The 23,364-nt window shown below is 43.9% G+C and overlaps 1 protein-coding gene across 4 annotated transcripts in view; it reads right to left on the bottom strand.

Moving 5' to 3' along the window:
- The window catches only part of LOC147727294 (protein prune homolog 2-like), a 1,486,257-nt gene that overhangs the window by 1,053,345 nt on the left and 409,548 nt on the right, over positions 1-23,364 (bottom strand). For all 4 annotated transcript variants that reach the window (XM_086961350.1, XM_086961348.1, XM_086961347.1 and 1 more), the window contains exon 6: positions 13,098-13,192. In XM_086961350.1, the coding sequence (XP_086817476.1) occupies positions 13,098-13,192 (95 nt within the window). The remainder of the gene's footprint in view (positions 1-13,097; positions 13,193-23,364) is intronic.

Here is a 23,364-nt window from a genome sequence, read left to right as displayed (position 1 = left end):
AGCTGCATCCAGTATGTGTGGTCTATGGTGTGATAACTTGTACACCTTACAAATCTAGGCTACCACTCAGGAACTGGCTTCTTACATAGACTGGAGCTGCTATGCTTACCCCGTTGGCCCTAGAAGTCCTTCATCCAGGAGAAGCACTGCCCTTAGGACCCAGCAGATATGAGTACTAGACGCTGTCTTAGGTGTCACTTGGGGATGAAATGGGAAATGGAAGTATTTACCCTAAACTCCAAGGAGAGGTGTGCAGGCTCCAAAGCAGCCCGGACCCCTTTGCTCTGGCCCGACCCTCAGCCTAGGCACAAAGCACATGAAATGCTTCCCCTTGCCAGGTTACAACTTCCCCTTCTCTCTCCCACGCTCCCAATCCCCTTTGCTCTGCCGTTTTCAGAACAATTTTTAGACACTGGTGCTTCCATCAATGTCAAACCACTGAAGTCAAAGGGGATCTGAAAAATCCAGCCATCATACAAAGAATAATAGTCTCATGTGAACCACACCCACTCAGCAGGAGAGCAGCAGTAGTATTTAGCTGGTGTTGCGTTTAGGAGCACACTCACAAATATATTACTAAAGCATGGTGTGGTAGCCACTGTCATTTACAGACAGTGTATCTTCAATTGAAATGACAACGTAATTTTTCAAAGACGTACAGTTTTCCTGGTAAAACTTTATCGCACCCATATAGTAATGTGTGAAAATTAAATGTGTTGGAAGAAAATTACATCGTAAAGCCGGTGCTTTCACTCCAGCGAGACTGTTCCATAGTTCACTTTACGAAATCCTCAGACTTTGCAGTCACAGAAAGAATAATAAACAACAGTCTCCATGCTAGAAGAATAGCAACAATATGTCAGAAGACTAGAATGACACTTGACCTTGTCTTTAAACACACTGTAAATGTGACAAGATTAAAACAAAATGTAAAGCAATATTTAATTCTCATTCACGTTCGAAACTACAGCATGGGTTTTTTGCGGTTGCTGCAGAACCCCGCACCCTTACTTCCAGCGCATGTGCCCTCCCTGCCCCACACAGCAACCCTAAATGAAATTTACCGGTACACCTGCTCTGAGCACGTGGTAAATCCCACGGAACCGAGAATTCCATTCCGAATACTTCCCAGAAAAACAGTTCGGCACTGTTATTCCCCATTATGTGGGGGCTTAACTTTTAAGTGAATGAATTTCATGCGGAGAAAAAGACCAGTGTCGGTAATTGCAACCACCTGGAATCCTCTGTCTTTGCTGGAATTCCGCATTCTTTTGCAGTCATCAAAATATGCTGTGCGTCGCGACGTTCTAGTTAAAAACTGATTAATTGCACTCCATATTTGAACATTACTGTCAAAGACAGTTTTTCACTGTATCTCCTGTGAGCGCAAGACTGTTAGCTAAGCGTCAACAATTCATCACATCAGCTGCAGCAATTTACATTTCCTATAAATTAGGGTACAGCTATTCCCACCCCATTAACCAAATGACGCTGAAATATAAGATAGATAATGTGGAAATATGCCTCTTCCGTATGTGCTTACCGTATTATACAAGCTTAAGATTGTCTGCGAAAAGCAATTTAGTCCCATCAAGAAGTCAAAATGTTAAAAACATAGATTAGCGTTGTGTCTAGGACGAGACTAATCATGGTCTAACGAAATGGCGGGTCCCCGGATACAGCAAACAAGCACAAAGTCACGATTCCTTCCACTGCACCGCAAAGCTGGAAATGAAACCCGCTGGAGTGAAGGGCTCTTCGGGGGCCGAGGGAGATGGCGGGCGGCAAAGGGCATGTAATGAGAACACCACTTCAAACAGAGCTTCTCCCCGTGCGACGGCCATCTTATTACAAATAGCTGTCTAACTTCCCGCTTCAACGTCTCAGCGCGTGACAGATAAGTGATCCGACTGTCTGGGTGTACGTACAATCGGATGAAAGGCGTGTACCCGACTGCTCGAAAAGTGGGGGAACAGCTACCTCTCTACAGAGGAAGAAAAGCGTTACATTCGAATCTACACTTGTTCAAAATGGACATTTTCACATACCTAATAGCAAGCACACAAGAATCATCATAATCATGTTCACCAATGCCTCTATTTAAAGAATTACTTTCCTTTCCTTTTCTAAATGTAGTCACAAGAACTGCTAACCAGAGCAGGACTCCATCAATGTTAAAGTCTCCTATATCCATTTTCCTCTATTAGGACTAAGCGTTTTGGTAGGCCAGGCGAGTCCCTTGCTTGAGAACATAGGGAGTGGGCCAGTTTGTCTAAGACATTCAAAGGCGGCCACATCCTAACAAGGCAAAACTTCTAAATCCCACACTCTGCTTGAAAGCTTGCAAGTTGATTGCAGCTTACCCCTAACGTGGTTGATTCAAGTTGATTGCAGCTTACCCCTAACGTGGTTGATTCAAGTTGATTGCAGCTTACCCATAACTTGGTTGATAACAGTTGCACCTACAATCCCAGCACCAGGGATAAGACATTCGGTCTCCAGAATGCACAGAGTGGCTAAAACTGTTAAGAGAAAATTCTGCTCTCTGGGACAGAATGTTCTAATAGCCTTAGAGCACTCTGTAGCGGGTTCTACCGGCTATTAAAGGTCCGCTCTCTTGTTAATGCTGGAACGAGCCTTTAATAGACGGAAGAGCCCGCTACGGCTGGCTCTAAGGCTATAGGAGGTACCTGTAGGTTCATTTAGAATTTGGCAGAATGTCTGCATTGCTGGAAAGTGGCACAGCTTCTGCCCGCCAAACTAATATTTTCCTCCAATTTATTTAGAGTCGAGGGAGTGTTGTGTTTATGCTAGCAGCCTCTCTGCTGGCTCTGCTAGTATATACCTATTACGTGGTGGCCCATCCACAGCAGTGTAAAGTAAATCATGGGAACTGACCATCTAGGCTAAATATTCCCACACAACATTATCTCGTGGCGCCGACTACTAACAATTGAGAGATACATACTGTAGTAGGTCTGGCATAGCCAATTGGAGGAACCTCATATTGGACTCCAATTTAAATGCCTCCTATCCTGGGTTGATTAGTGTGTCCTGACGTTGAATATTTGACAATCAGAGCCAAGCAATTGCTATTAAAGAGTGGGTCACACCATTATTTGAATTTCTAAGGAGAACATGTACCATAGTGTTACTCAATCCCAATTGCAAAATACCAGAGGATACTAGCAAATAGAGTACCTGAAATAACCACAGGAGAATATAATGACAAATGGCATAGTCCTGATGAGATCCATACATCTGTGTTTGTATTGTGATTATTTACACACTCTGGCATTATTCTTAACAATTTTCCAGGATTTCCCCCGTGTAAAACTGGATATGCAACCTCTTGCGATTTCATGACAATTTGTAAAGATTCTCAACATCATGAGTTCTGCAGTGTCTGAACTTTGCCTACATATTTGTTTACCTTAATAAATACACTAAGCATTTTTTTTAAAGAGTGGCATTATTTGTATTTGTCGACACATTGAATGAGGCATATAACAGTGGTACTAGTAATTCATTCACACACACAAACACCATATGTTAACCTTTAAATGAATCCCATAGGACACAAGTGTGCATTTTATCTGTCTGCCACAGAGTTGACAAGGTGACAGTCGTCCTGTACTATTTAGGATGGGGCGGCTGTCGCTCATTTCCCAACCCAGAGCAATCATGCAAAGCATGGCATCCCAGGTAAAGAAAATGCAAGATGAGCCATACATGCAGGGAGGACCTCTCTGTGCATCAAAGTCATTGCTATTTGCTTCAAAGAAAACACTCACAATTTGGTAGCTTGTTTCTTGAAAACATTTTGTAAAGTGGGTGCAAATATATAACACTGCCTTGGCAGAGTATTATTTTTTTCAGCAAAGCCACTTCAGTGGCAGAGCCGTTGACGGCACAGAGATCTATGTCTGTCTGATGGGTTCTCAAATTATTGTGGGTGGTCCTCCACCAGAGGGGTGGAGGCAATAGCTTCCACTGACTTGGGCTGCTGGCAAGCCGCCCTCTCTAAAGTAATTGAGGGACCTGATCTTTTGACCCTTTTGAGAGGAGCAGGAGGTATGCTGTGTGTAAGTTGCCTAGAGTGCCAGAGATAATGTATTTATTTCAGTTGCTTCAATGTATCCACACTCAATCCTGCCAGTAAAGATTGGGCGAGCTTTAGTGTTTATTCATTTTAAAACTTTGTCATCATTTGTATGATTTGAGTGCTACACATTTTTACAGCAATTGGGAAGTTTTATTGACCCTTAATGATGTAGCTGTATTTAATAAATCAAATAATTTAATACTTATGAACATGACAGACAAGGGGTAGACAATCAGGGTACTTGCTGAGGGGGGGGGGGGGGTGAAACCCTACTCCAGCAGCAACCACAATTCTTGTCAGGGCGAAACAAAAGCAAAACCTAAATTAACCTGTGCTCAACCCTCTGGTAGCTGGGCACAAAAGCAGTCAGGCTTAACTTAGAGGCAATGCATAAATTATTTATGCAGTGCTTCAGCAGTAATGAAGTGAAAACACAAAAAAAGAGAAATCACACCATTTTAGAAAAATCAAGTATATATTAACATATTATGTAACACCAAAATGACAAAATCTATCAGTAGAACCGGAGATATGCAGTTTTAAAGATTTCGGTAAAAATAGTGCTTAAAAGCACACAACGCTGTATCTGGTTGTACATGATTGGGACAAAGTCACAAGTTCAGGCAGACCACAACTGAGTTTGGGCCGGATACAGGGACTAAGTTAGGCCCACTGAACAAAGTATATTAAATCCTGGTTGCAGAGAATTGCAATGTCCTGCATAGAGGATGTGCCATGCAGTGGAAGTTCCTAAGAGCTGTGGTGCTGTGATACAAGGTCCTACATCGAGAATAAATCATTAGAGGCAGTACTGAGGAGCTGTGGGACTGTGAAGCGAGGTCCTGCATCGAGAATGCTTCTCCAGTGCCGGTTCTAAGTAGCTGCAGGGCTGCAATGCGAGGTGCTGCATCACGGATGCATCACGTGATGGCGGTTCCTAGGAGCTGCACGGTTCTGCATCAGGCATATGCCACAAAGCAGCAGTTCTGATGCAAAGCTGCGAGGAGATGCGTTGCACTGCATCTGTTCTTCCAGGACCACAGTTGGGCCGCCAGATCACCTTCACGCCCACTTCCAAGGATCCAGTTGGTGTGGCACCACTTTAGGGTTACAAATCGCAGCAGGCCTAAGCCCATGTACAGGGTTCAAGGTGGTGGGATACTTTTCTGTCCCAGAAGCTCTGATCAGGAGACCAACCAACTAGCCCTTGGAGTCACTCTGCTGGTCCTGCATTCAAGATGCAGGTCCAATTCCTACTTAGGCAACTGAGTAGCAGGGCAGCAATGTAGCAGTCCTCTTGCAGCAGAGCAGCATAGCAGTCATTCTTCTGAGACTTCCATAGGTCCAGATGTTCAATGAAGAATTGGATGTGAGGGTCCAATATGTATACTTGGTGCCATATTTGAAGTGGGAGAAGCTTCTAGAGTTCTCCCCCTACACAAGTGTCTGAAATGTTTTGCCTCCCTGCCCTAGCCCCAGCTTGTCTGGGGGCACAATAGACGACTGTAAACCCTTTGTGAGTGTGCTGCGGCAGACTCTTTGTGTAAGAGTGGTAGGTGACACTCTTCAACAAAGCAGAGATGGCCCATGCTACCAACACCTATTCCCCCTTTGTCTCACTGTCTGGGAGTAATGCACAACGACCAACTGCCAGCTACACCTAGTCATGAGACCCAGGTTACAGGCTGCAGGCACCAAATGTTTGGGACACGATAATCCAACTTTACAATTACAGAGAGTTTAAATTACAATTCTTTAGAGACCAAACTCGATTCTCTCACCTGCTCTCATCTGAAAGTTGTTTACAAAGAATCTCCTTTTCCGATTCCGTCAGGTTGCATAGCTCGTCTTTTTAATTGAATCAATTGAATCAATATTTTCGCTTTTCTCTTACTCGTTCTTCGTTATTTTAACAATTATAATTTGTTTCTTCACTTGTATTATCAATTCATTTTACTCAATTATTCGGTGAACGGAATTATTTCACAAAAGCTCAGGAGTCCAATGTGGGTTCCACATCCCATAATGTTTATTAAAACGGCCCAATGCATTTCGGAAAAAGCTTTTCCTTCTTCAGGGGTATCTACAAATGTAAAAAATCAATTTTAACTGACCGGTTCACTTCTGTTAAATGCTTCGTTACAAACATCAATCATTTTAAAACTATAACCAATTATGACATTACTTGTTCTCATATTTCTACACTTTCCCTCTTACATTTCATCTTTGATATTCTGTGCTTTCTAACCCCGCAATTCTCTCTCTCTCTGTGTCATACGACCTTTAGTGCTATTTTACGCTTACCATGGTGAATGGGTCCCCAGGGTGCTTAAAATCACGTCTTACTTCATTCTTTCATAGCGTTTCCACACGCCTTCGATGCAAATAATAGTTTCTCACTTCGTGAAACTATTATTTGCATCTAAAGGTCGTATAACACAGAGAGAGAGAGAGAATTGCGGGGTTAGAAAGCACAGAATATAAAAGATGAAATGTAAGAGGGAAAGTGTAGAAATATGAGAACAAGTAATGTCATAATTGGTTATAGTTTTAAAATGATTGATGTTTGTAACGAAGCATTTAACAGAAGTGAACCGGTCAGTTAAAATTGATTTTTTACATTTGTAGATGCCCCTGAAGAAGGAAAAGCTTTTTCCGAAATGCATTGGGCCGTTTTAATAAACATTATGGGATGTGGAACCCACATTGGACTCCTGAGCTTTTGTGAAATAATTCCGTTCACCGAATAATTGAGTAAAATGAATTGATAATACAAGTGAAGAAACGAATTATAATAGTTAAAATAACGAAGAACGAGTAAGAGAAAAGCGAAAATATTGATTCAATTGATGTAATTAAAAAGACGAGCTGTGCAACCTGACGGAATCGGAAAAGGAGATTCTTTGTAAACGACATTTCTACTCAGCGCACCGAGACGAAGCGCATAGCAGGTGAATGCACGCTGCGAAAGAACAACACAGATAAACATGGATGAAACTCAGACGACTAGGAGTGCATCTCTTTCCTTGAACTGAATAGTACTATTACCAATCGTCTCGCACGGAGATCGCACCCAACATGACATTGTGTTAAACACAACATATAGAAGGAAAATGAAATGAAAAAATTGTGAAAAACAACATCAGCAAGAACGACGAGCACGGGACCTGGGTTCCCCTCCATGCGGGAATATTAAAAACTGACATCGAGAAAATCGAACTGATAATCAGACTATGACTTACATAGTAATTCGTTCTCAAAAGTATTTAGAGAAGGGTGAATATTGTATATAGCAAAACATTGTACCTTTTAAACGGTATTCTGGGAAATGTAGTGTCATGATGTGGAAGCGACCGATGAATGATTACCTTAGTCCTCTGTTAATGTCTATGCGAAGGTAGGAGGTGCACACATGAAAGGAATTCATTACCTTGCAACGTTGAATATGGGTGGGGCCACTTTAGAAAAGAATCTCGTAGTGAGAAACTATTATTTGCATCGAAGGAGTGTGAAAACGCTATGAAAGAATGAAGTAAGACGTGATTTTAAGCACCCTGGGGACCCATTCACCATGGTAAGCGTAAAATAGCACTAAAGGTCGTATAACACAGAGAGAGAGAGAATTGCGGGGTTAGCAAGCACAGAATATCAAAGATGAAATGTAAGAGGGAAAGTGTAGAAATATGAGAACAAGTAATGTCATAATTGGTTATAGTTTTAAAATGACTGATGTTTGTAACGAAACATTTAACAGAAGTGAACCGGTCAGTTAAAATTGATTTTTTACATTTGTAGATGCCCCTGAAGAAGGAAAAGCTTTTTCCGAAATGCTTTGGGCCGTTTTAATAAACATTATTGGATGTGGAACCCACATTGGACTCCTGAGCTTTTGTGAAATGATTCTGTTCACCGAATAATTGAGTAAAATGAATTGATAATACAAGTGAAGAAACAAATTATAATAGTTAAAATAACGAAGAACGAGTAAGAGAAAAGCGAAAATATTGATTCAATTGATTCAATTAAAAAGACGAGCTGTGCAACCTGACGGAATCGGAAAAGGAGATTCTTTGTAAATGACATTTCTACTCAGCGCACCGAGACGAAGCGCATAGCAGGTGAATGCACGCTGCGAAAGAACAACACAGATAAACATGGATGAAACTCAGACGACTAGGAGTGCATCTCTTTCCTTGAACTGAATAGTACTCATCTGAAAGTTATCACTTATTAAATGTACTGTTATCCTATGAGAGAAGCAGAGTTCACAGTAGTGAAAAACACATTGAGGAGTTTTTCACTATCAGGACATGCAAAACCCAAAAGTATATGTGCTACTTTTTAAATACAATGCACCATGCCCTATGGCCTGTTTAAAGCCTACCCTACAGGTGACTTATATGCATTAAAAAAGGGGTTTCGGCCTGGCAAAAGTGCTATTTTGCCAGGTCGAAATGGCATTTTAAAACTGCACACACAGGTTGCAATTACAGGCCTGCAACATGTTTAAAAGGCTACTTAAATGGGTGGCACAATGAGTGCTGCAGGCCACTAGTAGCTTTTAATTTATAGGCCCTGGGTACATTGAGTACCACTATACAAGAGACTTACAAGTAAATCAAATATGGCAATTGTGTGTAAGTCAATTCTGCCAAGTTTTAAGGGACCGAACACAAGTACTTTAGCACTGGTTAGCAGTGGTAAAGTGTCCTACACCAGCAAAAAAAAAAATCGGCAAAAACAGGAAGATTGAAGATAAAATGTTGGAGGAAAACCATATTAGGGATGTCCATTTCAAAACATGGGGTTTATGTTTTTAAACACAGTTGTTTACTACTTCTACCTGTCTGTGCAATAAGAAAATGTGCACTTGTGCTTTGGAATGTGACCACCACTGGACGAAGAAAAAGATGGCTTGGTTCGCCTTCTCAATACCCCCATAGAAATGTATATTGAGAATATATCCAGTAGTTGGTTTATCGCTCAGTATACTTGGGCAACATTATATATGTAACCAACACCATCCGAGTACTTTCCCGTATCTGGGAGGGGGTATTTCTTATACTCCCTGTCAGAGGAGTTAAATCCAAATTTAATTCAGTAAGAATTGAGCCTATGTAAGCCAAGACTTCAAAGCAGGCCTTCAATATCATTTAAATCTACTTTTGATGTGTAAGGTTAAGGGCCTATTGACCCTCACTTGAACCATTGGATTCTCTCTACGGGTCCACCATGTCTTGTTGTCAGACCAATCGTACTTATGTCTCCTTCATGGTTCCTGAATGGTTACCACAAGGTCTAACGGTCACTCATCTAGGGTTCGCACCTGCCACCGGCTCAAGCAAAGGCACATCATAGATTTTTCCCTGAGCAGCAAGCAGACGACCATCAGACAGCTCAGATGGCAATAAACAAACCCTCACTCATGATCAGCCACGCTTACATAACAATCTGTAACATGCAAAACATTGTAGAAAGCCTGGGTAAATTATCTTATGGTTAGGAGTAGGGGGCGAATAAAACTTTGCCTGAGAGCCAGTGAAGTAGGGAATTTTTTCTGTCCTTGGAAGCCGGACATTTATTCTGAATTCTTCAATACACACTTTTTCTCTACCATAACCATCTTCCTTGCAGACGGATGTGCCACCCAAGATGGATGAGACTTCCAACTGCAGGGAATTTATTTTCCCTGCTGTGACTCAGGGCTCCCCATAGCTCTGGGAGGAAGAAGGGAAACACAATAGTTGTAGCTCAGCAATGACTGATTCTCAGTCCCAAAGCAATCCGTCTCGAGCTGCGACATCCGGCAGAGGTGCATCAGATATGCACGTCTGGGGAGTCAGGGCTCTGGTGGACTGCTGCCAAGTGGTGTGCTCACAGTCCTGGGAGACGAGTGGATGTGCTCATAGTGCTGATAGAAAAAAAGGAGTGTTGTGTTCTGTTTTTTTTTTAAACCGTAGCAGCGTCGCCCTTTGTGAAGTGGGCAAGTTTTCTTAAACATTATGCTAAATCTCTAAATGTCCGCTCTCACAATTTGGCACACCCCTAGGAGAATAGTCAAGCTTCTGTGAATAGAGGCTCCCAGAATACACACAGTACAACCATTTCTCACAACAAAGTACAGCAAGTGAGAGTGCATGTTCATTATTTCGCTACTGGTTACTGTTCATGAGCGATTTTCTGAAAGCTCTTGACAAAGATTTATTTGTGCTTTTCCGGCAATTAATTACAACTTAAACTCTGCAAAAGATGTCTTAGTATAGCCATCAAACTTGGCCTCAAGCCTGCTTTGGTAAAATATTGAAATACTATTGATTTGGACGAATGGTTTTTGTTAAAACTAACAAAAATATGTTACATCTACAGACAGTCCTAATATATGCATTGTCTGCAATAAAACGCTTACAATTGGAGTATTAACACCATAGATATACTATAAATATTTAATTGTCTAAAAATACCACTCGTCAGTCAAATATGGGTTAAAACTGAACTATAGCATTTAATTTTTAAGGACTTGCATCAAGAGATGTTATTCTTCACTCAAGTAAATGATTTATACATTAGACATACAGGTTTAAATAAAAACTCCCAAAAGGACAAGAAATGCGAATGTCAATGAAAATGAGAAACATGTTTGCAGTTTCATATTCACAAAACTGACAAAATCAAAGGTCACATGGGCCCCCATTCCATGCTTTTCAAAGAAGTTCACTTATTGTAAGCACAATGTAACAAATTCGAATCGATATTTTTGTAGATATTACACTCACGAGACATCATTGAGTGCCTTAAAATGATAATATTTCAAGAAGTTGGCCCAAGATCTCTTATTACTGAAATCTTTAAGTTCATGCTCTCTGTCTCTCATCTTCATAGATATCTTTAAAATAATAATTCAGGTTGTCACCATCCACCTTCCAAAGCCAGTCTATTCAATTCTAAGAAGACATGCGCTCAAGTCATCCCCATCAACTCTCCAAACGCTACAGATCCTCCCAAACCAATGTTATGTTATGTTGCTTTATGTTATGGGGTTTTATAGAGCGCATAGCTGCCCCAACAACGGGGCTTCCCATCTCTGGACCTCCCAAATAAAGAACTGACTCTATCAGCTTCATAGAGGGAAAAGACAGGCAATTTAGGTAGAAAAAATGCATGCCTTCAAAGATTTGCTGAAGTACAGATGCTTTTCAGTGTTCCTGATGGAAAGAGGAAGAGCATTCCAAAGAACAGGAGCTTTGGCAGGAAATGAGCGGCCTCCAGCTTGCGCCTTCCAGACTATGGGAATGTGGCCAAGTCAAGAAGTTAAGATCAGCTGAACAAAGGGGCTGGGAGGGTCTGTAACAAGAGAAGAGACTGGATAGAATGGGAGCCCTAGTGAGTATAAGATCTTATGAGCCATACACAAGGTCTTGAAGTGGATGCTCTTTTCCACTGAAAGTCAATGTATTCAATGTTAAGTAAAGTTGCGTCCAGGTCGCCACCATCAACCCTTTCAAACTCCTCTATTCAGCGATTAGAAGACATGTGTCCAGGTCGCCAACATCAACCCTCGCAAGCCGATCCATTCAATGGTAAGAAGGCATGTATCCTATGCATAAAGACATCTGCCACCAGTCACTATGACAGAATACAGGAAGGCATTCATAAACTCTTACTACAGAATAAAGGCTGGCATTTTGGATGACTTATAGTTTCTCCGTCCATGTCTCACTCTCGTCCCTCACCTGGTTCCCATTTGGACAATACAATGTGTTACGAATACTATTGTTACCACTATGCCTTACTTCATGGATGAATGTATCATCTTGATGGATCTCCCTTGGGAGTGACAGCAGCGCCCTACAAGTGCCAAATTCAATTAAATTCAGTTCTCCTCTCCAGTCTCTACATGATTATACTGAGCAGATGTTCTAATTACCATATCCTGCACAGGACCAGGATTGATGATGAAGTGGTTTCCAAAAGTTTTCTATGGGTTCTGCATGTAAAGGGTGTGCCATTGATATCTCACATCTCTTCCCTCCATCGCACTGTTAAGAGTTGCAACCCAAGATAAGAGGAAAGAACACCACCCTGGCCGACCAACACTTAAAGTCTTCCAATATGGATTTTATTTGAATGTACAAAGCCATTTCCATTAAGTATTCCCCCGTAGTGCAGCATGATACCCATAGAAGAATGTATGATGTTACAACGCATACATTTACAACGCATGCCTTTACAACACAGTTTTTACATTGCAACATCCTTTACAATGCATACATTTATATTGCATACCACTACAACAATTTATTTTAAACTACACTTACAACGCATTCCATTACATTGCATTATACCTTTACAACGCATACCATTACATTGCATTGCATTTAAGGTAAGTGTTGGATAGTGTAGGAGTAAAAATTAGTATTCTAACTCCAGGGGATGCGACAGTAGGGTAAGTGTTGGATAGTGTAGGGGTACTATGCTTTGCAATGGTATGTGTTGTCATGACATGCAATGTAATGCCTGTGTTGTAGTGACATGTGATGTAGTGTCATGCGTTGTAGTGACATGCAATGTAATGGATGTGTTGTAGTGACATGTGTTGTAAAGGATGTTGCGATGTAATGACTGTGTTGTAAATGTAGTGCGATGTAATGGTTGCATTGTAAAGGTTGTTTCCCCCATAGAATAATGCACCGCAGAACTTTGACAGTGTATGAAGTGCTATACAGACAAAATTACAATTTGCATATATATGTTCGCCATAATCAAGGTCGCAAGTGCCATGAAGTTCTACGAATTAGACTTTAAATTACGATTTCATTGTGTTTTTTACCCATGCTTCTTTCACTTATCATGGTGCTTTGCGTTTGGGTAATAAAACCTGCAGCAACAATTCGGATCGGAACGCCATAAAATTAGACAATGTCAACAAACCAATCATTACGGTGATAAAACTGATGTACAATATGTCTAAATTTGTCCACGTTGTTTCACTTACCTCAAGGGTCGAGTACACAGTGCTCACTGCAACCTTTACCTCTCCATCTGACAGCTCTTTCAGGTCTTTTAAAATGGCGTCCTCAAAGCAGAGACCTGTTGGTGAAGCAGATATTTAATTAAGGGACCAGTGGATGTTCCGCTGGTTATACTTTTAAATCGTCAGCCAATACTTAAGGGACGCATTTTCAACAAGTAAGGTGACTTTCTAGTGGCCAGCCTATGCATAAATGAAAATCTACAGTTCACGAATGTTGTCCTTTGGAATAGTTTATAGTATAATATGAAGTATGAATCTAGTTCAGACAAAGGATAATTTGTATTATTTTGAAAAGATTATTGCTTTCTTGATTGTTTTTAACAAGAAAGTCCAGACATGCCTTATATTCAACCAGGCATTTTCCCAGTGAGCTGGGGACCTTTGGAAGCCTGTTTTGAAACCCCAGGGGTGCCTCTGTCACTGCCCATAGAACACCAAGGTTAACTACAGCAGGCATAGGGAGGCTTCAAGAGTGTGATAAAGGGGGAAGGTAGAGAGGAAGTGATCAGAGATGGAGAAGAGAGAGAGGAGAGGAGAGAGAGAGGGTGGACGGATGGATCGATCGAATGAGAACAAAAGCACGAGGAGAGGAAGGCAGCAGGACTGGTTTGAACCTTTTTGCTTGGGGAGTTTTTGGTTCCCCAGACTGGCCGTGCGAACGAGTATCCAACCGAAGACAGAGAGAGAGAACATTATGGAGCATTCAAGACCCAACCTCCCTATGTCTGCAATCTTATAACTACAAGGACCTGGTTGCTCTAGAAAAGGGAAATAACTTTGCCCAAATAAATGGGTGCCACTGTGTCACAATAACAATCTCTGATGTACTTTTGCAAAAACTGATGCAAATCCCTCACCCACATATGGTGGAACGCTCCATCACTGGGGTGTTCCTTTGCTAGTCACTCATGTTGCTCTGTGGTCATCCAGAGCTCTTGTGCAGATTGTTTGACATATGAGAACATCCAAATATTTTAAAATGTTATTAAGTGTAGGGAATGTCCTTTTACTTACCGGTAATCTTCATTACTCTTCGTCCTGTTGTCCTTGTCCCCTTTATTAAAAACGAGTGAGATAATCCTATCTCACCAAAAGAAAAATTAACAGAGGAATGATGGTACTACGCCTTCCCCTCCCTCTGTGAGTACATAATCGTATCCTTCCCAGCATTCCTCCTGAAGCACCAAGCCCCAGATCAAGGCCAGTAAGTCCGGGAGGAAGGGAAGGATGATGTAATGAAGGGGATGAGGACAACACGACCAGGAGTAATGAAGTTTACAGGTAAGTAATAGGACATTACCCCCAGGTCCCTCCTGTCCTTGTCCCCTTGATTAAAAACAAGTGAGAATACTCAAGGGGCAACCGGCCATCAACCCACAACAAACCACCAGGACACAGAACAAACAGCAAACCCAAGGATTTATTGAAAGAAACAATCAAGAGAAATCAGGAGCAGACAGCCTGAAGAACCCCCAAACAAAAATTTGCATTATCCCCCAGAACATTCTGAATGCAATAATGCCTCACAAATGTATTAGAAAAGGCCCAGGTAGCCGCCCAACAAACCTCAGACAGGGACACCCCTCAGCCCCCCAGCCCCCAAGTAGAACGCCCCTGAACCCCTGTCGGAGGAGGAGAGCCAGAAAGGGAGTAGGCCAACATGATAATCTGCTTCAGTCAATGACCAATGGATGAGGAAGAATCCCTGAACCCATGAGAGGACACACCGAAAGATAAAAAAAGGGAGACAGACTTCCGAAAACAACGCATGCCATCCAAATAGATCCACAACGCCCGGCAAACATCCAGCAAAGCCCACAGAAGTTCATCATCCGCCACCTGCTTGTGCTCAAAGCCAACAGCACCAGCTCCTGGGAGCAAAGAAATTGAGACAGAACTTTAGGAACAAAGGAAGAATCCAACCAAAGGATCCCCCCTTCGTCAGAAAAGGACAAAAAAGGCTCACAAGCCATCAAAGGCCCCAGTTCACCAAGGCGCCGGGCCAAACTAATGGCCACCAAAAAAACAACCTTGAAAGTAACAAACTTCCTATCCACTTGTGACAGAGGCTCAAAAGGAGAAGCCACCAAAGCCCACAACATCAAGCGGAGGTCCAAAAGAGGAAAAGAAGGCCTCACCACAGGACGGGATAAGGAAAAACTGCACAGTAAACGAGATTCCAAGTTGTTCATATCAGACAAATTCTCCCAAGGGCAACAGAAACCCCCTGATAGCAGCCCACTGAGAATGCAAAGTGGAGACAGACAAACCTTTCTCAAACCCTTCCCAGAGGAACTGAAGGACATCAGGCACGGACAAACTAGAGGAGACAATGCCAAAGCCTGACACCAATGCTGGAAATTACCCCAATGACGATCGTAGGATTTAAGAGTAGACGGCTTCCTGGACTGCTGAATGGCCAAAGCAAAATTCTCGGGGAGACCTCAATTCCTCCACCCCTGCCTCTCAACTTCCAGACCAACAGACGAAGCCGTTGTAGGGACAACATCGGAGATGACTGCAGGGGAGACAGAAGGAATGGAAACAACCAAGGGCCCTGAACAGCCAACAATCAAAGAGAGGGAAACCAAGAATGCCGGGGCCAAAATGGTACCACCACCACCACCTCCCAATCCTCCAACATCAGAAGAGACAGGAACCTGGGGACCAGAGCAAGAGGAGGAAAGGCATACAGAAGGTGAGACGGCCAAGTCTTGGTCCGAGCATCCACACCCCAAACCCCCACCTTATGGACCCGGGAGCAGAAGCGGGGAAGCTGAGCATTGTGCCAGGAGGCAAAGAGCTTAAGAAAAGGAAGACCAAACCTCTTGCACACAAGACAAAAGGCCACTGGAGTCAGAGACAACTCCTGGGAGGCAGGAAAAAAATGACTGAGGGCATCCACCACCACATTGTCCACCCCCCCGGATGTGCACCGCTGATATGTTATGTTATTGACTTTTTGTATAGCGCGTGAATCACCTGGGGGCATCTCAGCGCTTGTACCTGGGGGGACCTCTGGAGGGATGGAAGTAAATTCATAGGCAAAAGGAGGCTTTAGAACAAGAAAGTTTTGAGTAGTTTCCGGAAGGGTTGGAGAGATGTTGACTTACGCAAACCCTCCGGTAACGAGTTCCAATATTTGGGGGCGATATATGAGAAAGCCCTGCCCCCTGTGCGCCTCAGGCGAATTCGAGGGATCCTAAGGAGGGCCAGAGAGTTGGATCTGAGGTTACGTTCTGACACTTACTTATGTAACTTCTCTTGTAGGTAACGGGGTCCCTCCCCTTTGAGAGCCTTGAATGAAAGACAACAAGTCTTAAAAATGACTCTCTTTTTCACTGGGAGCCAGTGAAGTTCTCTAAGTAAGGGGAGGGATGGAGATCCTGGGGGGCGGTTCAAGACCATCCTAGCTGCAGTATTTTGTATGACCTGTAGTTTGGCTAGCGCTGTGTCTCCTGCTTCGGCCAATAGTGCATTCCCGTAATCGAGTTTGCTCATAACCAAAGCCTGGACGACTGTTCTCCGATGTTCTAAAGGAAGATAGGCGAGCGTTTTACGTAACAGCCGAGGGCTGTAGTAGCAAGACCCTGCAATGGATTTGATGTTGTCTTTCATGGAAAGTTTATCATCCAGTTGAATACCCAAAGATTTTACTGATGATGAGGGAGTAGGGGGCTCACCCGATTCTCCTGGCTACCAACCGGCTGACCAGTGGTGGGTGGCTTTACCTAGGAGCATCAGCTCTGTTTTCCCAGGGTTGAGCTCAGAGTTAGCCAACAATCCACATGATTTGAGCCTATCCGGAATAACAGTTGTGTGTCATCGGCGTATGATACAATCTCAAAGCCGAAAGGTTGCACAATTTTCGCCAAAGGGGTCATATAAAAACTAAAGAGCGTTGGGCTCAAACACGAGCCGTGAGGGACGCCTTTCTCTAGCAGGAATTTTTGAGATGTAAAAGTACCTAGAGAGGTAGTTTGACATCTATCCGTAAGGAAGTTTTTTAGCCATTTCAGGGCTATGCCTCCGATGCCACAATCCTGTAGTCTATCGGCCAGCAATTGATGAGATATAGTATCAAAAGCCACCGCGAGATCTAATAAAATCAGAATCATAGAACCACCGGCGGAGAGCGTAAGACGTAAAGAATCAGTAACAGCCAAAATGGCTGTTTCTGTGCTGTAGCCGGGGCAGAAGCCAGACTGGGATGGTAGATGATAGAGACAACAGATGCCCCTCCGCCCAACAAAACAATGGGAACACTACAGCATTCAGGGACTTGGACCGTATACCACCCTGGTAAATCAGGTAGGCCACCGTCACCATGTTGTCCGAACGTTCCCCCACATTGTGATTCAACAACCAATCCCGGAACCCCATGACAGCCCGGAACGCAGCCAACAACTCACGCCAATTCGAAGACCTCCTCTCTTCCAAAAGAGACCAACGAACCCGAAGGGAGCCCGTCTCAAGGTCTCCCTCCACCCTAAAGCACTGGCATCCGTTGTGAGGTCAACCGGAGGAGAGGGTTCCAGAGGCAGTCCCCGGGCAGTTTGTCCGACACCGTCCACCAGTGCAGGGCTGGAAGAACAGACAGAGACACTGGTATCAAGAGGGATAAATCGTGAGACAGCGGATCCCAATGATACAACAGATGGGACCAAAAACGCTACAGATGAAACTGTGCTCAAGGCACCATGAAGACCTTGGCAGCCATATAACCCAGAAGTCATAACAAGAGATGCACAGGAAAGGAACACCCCTCCAGAAACCGACTGGCAGGGGGAACAAAAGGTCACCGACCGAGATACAGGAAGGAAAACCCGATTCAGATCAGTGTGGAAACAAGCACCTATGAACGTTAAGTCCTTAAGGCGCTAGCAGACACTTGATGAGATTCAGCAGAAACCCATGGTTCCTCAACACTGAACACACCTACTCCTGATCCCCCAACAACAGAACCCGGGAGGGAGCATGTAACAGCCAAACATCCAGGTAAGGATAAATCAGGACCCCCCTACTGGCAGGGCGACTGGGGCGGAAAAGCGGCGGACGGTCTTTCCGTCCGCCGCGGTCCCCCCCGCCATCCTAATATGGCGGGGGGTCATTTAGGTGAGGATGGCGGGCGGTTTCCCCCGCCAGGCCGGCAGTGGCTACCGCTAGCCTGGCGGGGGCAATCCACCCGCCATCCTAATGGGCCCCTTAGTTGGGTCTTCTCCTGTTTTTTTATAGGATAGTTATGATTGCACCATTACAAGAATCCCGAAGGTGTCTCTGAGCTAAAAAGGTTTAGTTCAGGAGCTCTGTCATGGGGGTGGCCAGACATCTCGCAGGTTAACATATAGTCCATAGTGGAGTGCAGCAGGACCAGCCGCTTTCCCCTTTTTTAGACCTTTGATTACTTCTACCACTTCTTCCGTAGTAATTTCCTGATTAGGCTCCTCTTTTCATTTTTGGTTCAAAGAGTGTTATTTTATTCAGGAAGCTAGTTATTTGTTCTAATGTAGCTGGGGACTCTTCGAAGTACAGGTTTTCAAAAATATTTACCAAACCCTGTTTAATCACCGAGTCTTCCGAGCTATAGGTTGGTTGGTTGCCAGTTTGAATGCTTGCTATCCTATTACAGGTTAGATCTGTTTTTCATTTCAACGCTAGTAGCTTGCCATATCCTTTGCCATATTCATAATGAGATAGTTTGCTTACCTCCCACTTATTTCTTACTATTGTTTCCAGAATGTCTGAAAGAGCCTCCATCTTTGTTTTCTTTTCTTCTTCCAGTTTTGCTGTTTCATGCAGGGTCTTTCTTTTTGCCAGTTCCAGATCCAGTGCTTTTATTTCATTTTCCAGTTGATTATTTTTGGGTCTTGATGCTCTTATTTTTATAAGCTGCAAGATTTTTAATTTTCCCCCTGATGACTGCCTTATATGTATCCCAGGCTACTTGCTTGGAAGTCCCTCGCTCATTCATTTGAAAAAAAGAACTGTTTCTTTAGCCAGTGCTTCCAAGTTAAGAGGGTCTCTAAAAATACTATGATCGACTGTCCACCTTAAGGGGGGTGGAGGTGATTCTAAGCTAGAGTCGCAATAGAACTGCTGAGTGGTCGGACTGGTGGGCTGGTAGATGTTCCACTTTTTGTGTGATGCTGGTCAGTGTGCTATCTATCAGAAAAAAATCTATTCTGGAGGCATGATTATGTTTCTTATTCTGAAATGTGAACTGGCATGCCTTGTCCCCCTTTTCCTTCCAGATGTCTATAACCCCCAGGTCCTTAATGCATAATCCAACCCACTTTCTCATTTTAGGCAGGTTTGCGCTATTTCTAGCAGGGAGCCAGTCCACATTTGGATTAAAAATTATGTTAAAATCACCTCCCATTATGATAGGGACTGGCCGCTCACACAATCTACTATTGTGGAGAAGTGTGGCTCACTGGTTAGAGGAGGCAGACCTGGAAGCAGAGGTCAGCCCGGGACCAGGGTTCAATTCCTGGCTCGGCGGGGTCTTGAGTCCTAATAATGTCCATGGACTCGACAATTCTCGCTCCGGTGCCTACTCGATTCACGGGTTCACACTCTGCGAGTCTGGGCAATAGCTTGCTTAATCTCCATAACGGCCCCTCGCGGCGGGATGCCTGGCTTTCACCCTGCGGATACCCTGCCGGGGCTATCTCACAGGGGAATACCAGGACGGGTTCCCTAAGCAAGCGCTTATAAACCGCTCGGTGATTTGCGCTATATAAATTTCTGTACATTTACATTCACTATTTGAAGCGGGACAGGATCGTCTGTGTTAGGCCCATAGTAACCTACTATGTATGAAGTATTGTGAATCCTTACTCTACCTATCGCCCATTTCCCATTCTTATCCACCTCTGCCGAATCAACCCTTACCCTTGAGTGATTTTTAAAAAAGATTGCTACTCCTTTCGTACAACATTCTTGATTTGTGTAGATGTAGGCATCCACCCACTTCTGATACTTAATTATCTCTACCCATTCCTCTTTTAAGAGGTGGGTTTCTTGTAGTGTTATTATCTCACTGTCAATTGCCTTCAGATACTCCATGATTTTCTGCCCACTTCTTTATTGGGCAGAATTCTGCTCTTTTGAGCCCTTCATCCTCCAAGTAAGAAGGTTACATTTTGTTTTTAGGTGTGATCTTTTGTTGCATTTTTAGGCATTCAATTAGGCACTCCACTTCATTAGGATCTCGTATATTGTGCATTTTATTCACCCTCATGATCCACAGTAAGGCTGGGAAACGCATCTCGACTGTTGCACCCAAAGATTCCATCTGCTGCATTAACTGGCCTAATTCCAACTGCCTATCTTGTGTCACTTTGCCGATGTCGGATCTGATTCAGAATGACCAGCCGTCCTTATTGAAGGAACCTGACTTTAGAGCTTCACTAAGGATTTTTTTCTTAAGGACATATGTTATAAAGTTAATTAGTATGTTTCTTAGGTTTTTCCTAATTTTTCCCTTTCCAAATGCGTTGCGGTGTACTCTTTGGATGTCGTCCACTAGATTGCTCATCTTTGCCCAGGGGAATAGCTCTTCAAGCAACGTGATTGTGAATTTTTTAATATCCTCCCCTTACAGGCCCCCCGGTATATTGAGCAACCTCAGATTATTTCTTCTAGGTTGATTTTTCAGCGATTGCATTTTGTCTCCGATGTTTGCTTCTGAAGTCTTTAGGAGTTTTATTTCTTTTTGATTCACTTCCACTTTTTTGTTTATGATGTCTACTGACGCCTCAACAAGTGACACTCTCTCAGGCATTAATCTTCTGGTCCACCGCTTCACATGACTCTTGTAATTTCATTTGATTGCTTTCTGATGTTTCAAAGTTTTTCCTCATTTCCACTAGCATGGCCTCCATTAATTTCTCTGCACTATTTTGTGGTAGCTGACTATGTTTCTCCACTTACTGTGGCGTGGCTGTGACTGGGGTCTGGCTTTCTGTGACCGTTTCCTGGGGCTCAGGTGCTTTCACAACTCTGTACCTGTTGCCTTCTATTTTTCCTGCTGCCCCTGCCTACTTCCACAGTTTCTGTGACTCCCTGCTTTTAATTTACTTTAAAGTACGATCTCAAAGATGGGGTGAAGTAGTGTGGCTCACTGGTTAGAGGCGGCAGACCCGAGAGCAGAGGACGGCCCGGGACCAGGGTTCGATTCCCGGCGCAGCAGGTTTCTGGACCAGGGTCAGCGGACTCGATAATTCACTCGCCTCGGTGCCCACTCTGATCAGCGATCACACTCGGCAACTCTGGGCATTAGCTTGCCTCATCTTCACTAACGGCCCACCAGACTGCCGGGGATGCCTGGTCTCACCCTGGAGATACCCATTAAGGGACCATCTCTCAGGGAAGCCAGGAAGGGTTTCGCAGCGGTCGAAGCGCCTTGGGACCCTACGGGTAAGTAGTGCGCTATATAAATGCCAATACATTTACACATTTACATTTACTTTTAGAATTGAGCCCGGACCTTCTGCCCCCAGTTTTATCTTGCTCGCCCTTGACAAGGGGGCTTGTGGTTGTCCTGACGCGTGTGTTTACCCTTTTTTCTTGGTGCTTTTAGGGGCTATATTGTCCCATTCTCTTGGAGGATCTTGGGGGGGCTGGCTGATCACCCCTCCTACTTCTGAGGTAGTAGCTCTTCCCTGTAAGCCCCTTTGTCTGGATCATTTTTTTTCAGAGTGAGGAGGAACAGCTATATTTTCCTCTCCTTGCCTTCCATTTATTGAAGACTTTATGAATTGCATGATTTTAGGTACATGAGCTTCCCCCTTTTCTCTATGTCCCGACCAAGTCCCACTTTCACTTACCCTCCGACATCCCCACGACAGTCCTCTTCCTCCTCCTAACTCTATCGACTGAGGAGTAGGTTCCGATGCAATCCCACCTCTCGTGGCGTACCTGCTGTCCCTGCTTGTCTCCGCCTGCCCCGAAGTTCTTCCCCAGAACAGCACTCTTGCGGCGGCCCTCTTGCTGCTGCGGCAGGATGTACGTCCGCCCACACTGCAGCTGGCCAGAGCATGCCTGCAGCTCGTTGCTGCCTCCCTCCTTCCAGGCTCCACTGTCTCCATGGTCTCCACAGTCCCGACCACTGTCCTTGTTGCCTCCACCAGGATCCACGTCCACCCTGCTTCCCAGCTTTAAGTTTCTGCAATATTAGTTTATTTTGTCAGATTGTTGGTCTATTTTGTCCATTCTGCTGAAGGGGGTGCCTTTATTGTTACCACACGTCCTTTAGCTGGTCATTTCAACCTGAAGGCTCAGAGCTCCTAACCGGGCTAGCTATCCGGCCGCCATCTTCTCCTCTCAAAAGTCCCTTTGAGCAAAGCTTGCCTGTAACTGAAAAAAACAGGGGCTTTCATCTTGACAAACCTGCTTTATTCAGAGGCAGAAGAATAGCCAGGTTTTCAACAATGAAACCTCAGCTGGCTGTGCCATCATAAAGGGGTGAGAGGTAGATGGCCCATCTAGGGTGACCAACCATCTGTAAATTTCACGGACCGTCCGGAAATTGGATCTCACGCCCGTTGTCCGTGACGATCCCTTTTACGGATGTCTTTAGTCCGGAATTTTGGGCTTTGCAGGAAGCAGCACTGTTCCCATGCACGAAATCTCAGTTTCCTGATGGGGCTGCCTCGCAATCATCCTCTGAGCACAAGAACAGCCCCACCCCTCCCATTTCCATTCTGTATGCCGGCTGATTGTCTTACACAGAATGACAATGGGCCAGTCTGGGCTGTTAAAGCATGTGGTGGAACTCCTCCTGCCTCGGTCCAGGGCTGGGCATTCAATTTTAACAGCAGAAAGGAAAATTTTACACCTCACCAGATGGACGAAATGTACAGAATCCAGTTCATGAAAAGAAGCCAGCAAAAGAAGTAAAAAGAAGGGGTCATAGTTGTTTCACAGTCTCTTCATTTTAGAACTGAAGCATTTTCAATATTATATACAACAAAGCCATAGTTGATGCTTTTTTATTTGATGCAACTAGCAACCACTGACAAAGCTAATAGTCCTAGATTGTTGTAGGTGTAATGTATTATGTATCTGGATGCAATAACAGAAGTAGCAGAATACCAGTCGGCCAGCACACTATGCTAAGCACAGATTTTTAACTACCGTGTTTTAAGCTACATCCTTAATTACATCGGACACGCCCTTTGGAGAGAACCCCAAGTTTTTTCAACCCACTTAAAGCCCTAGAAAC

This window comes from Lissotriton vulgaris, chromosome 3_1, assembly GCF_964263255.1.
Source record: "Lissotriton vulgaris chromosome 3_1, aLisVul1.2, whole genome shotgun sequence".
NCBI classification, from domain to species: domain Eukaryota; kingdom Metazoa; phylum Chordata; class Amphibia; order Caudata; family Salamandridae; genus Lissotriton; species Lissotriton vulgaris.
Note: the sequence above shows the minus strand (reverse complement) of the source record. Positions and strands in the feature narration are given on the sequence as shown.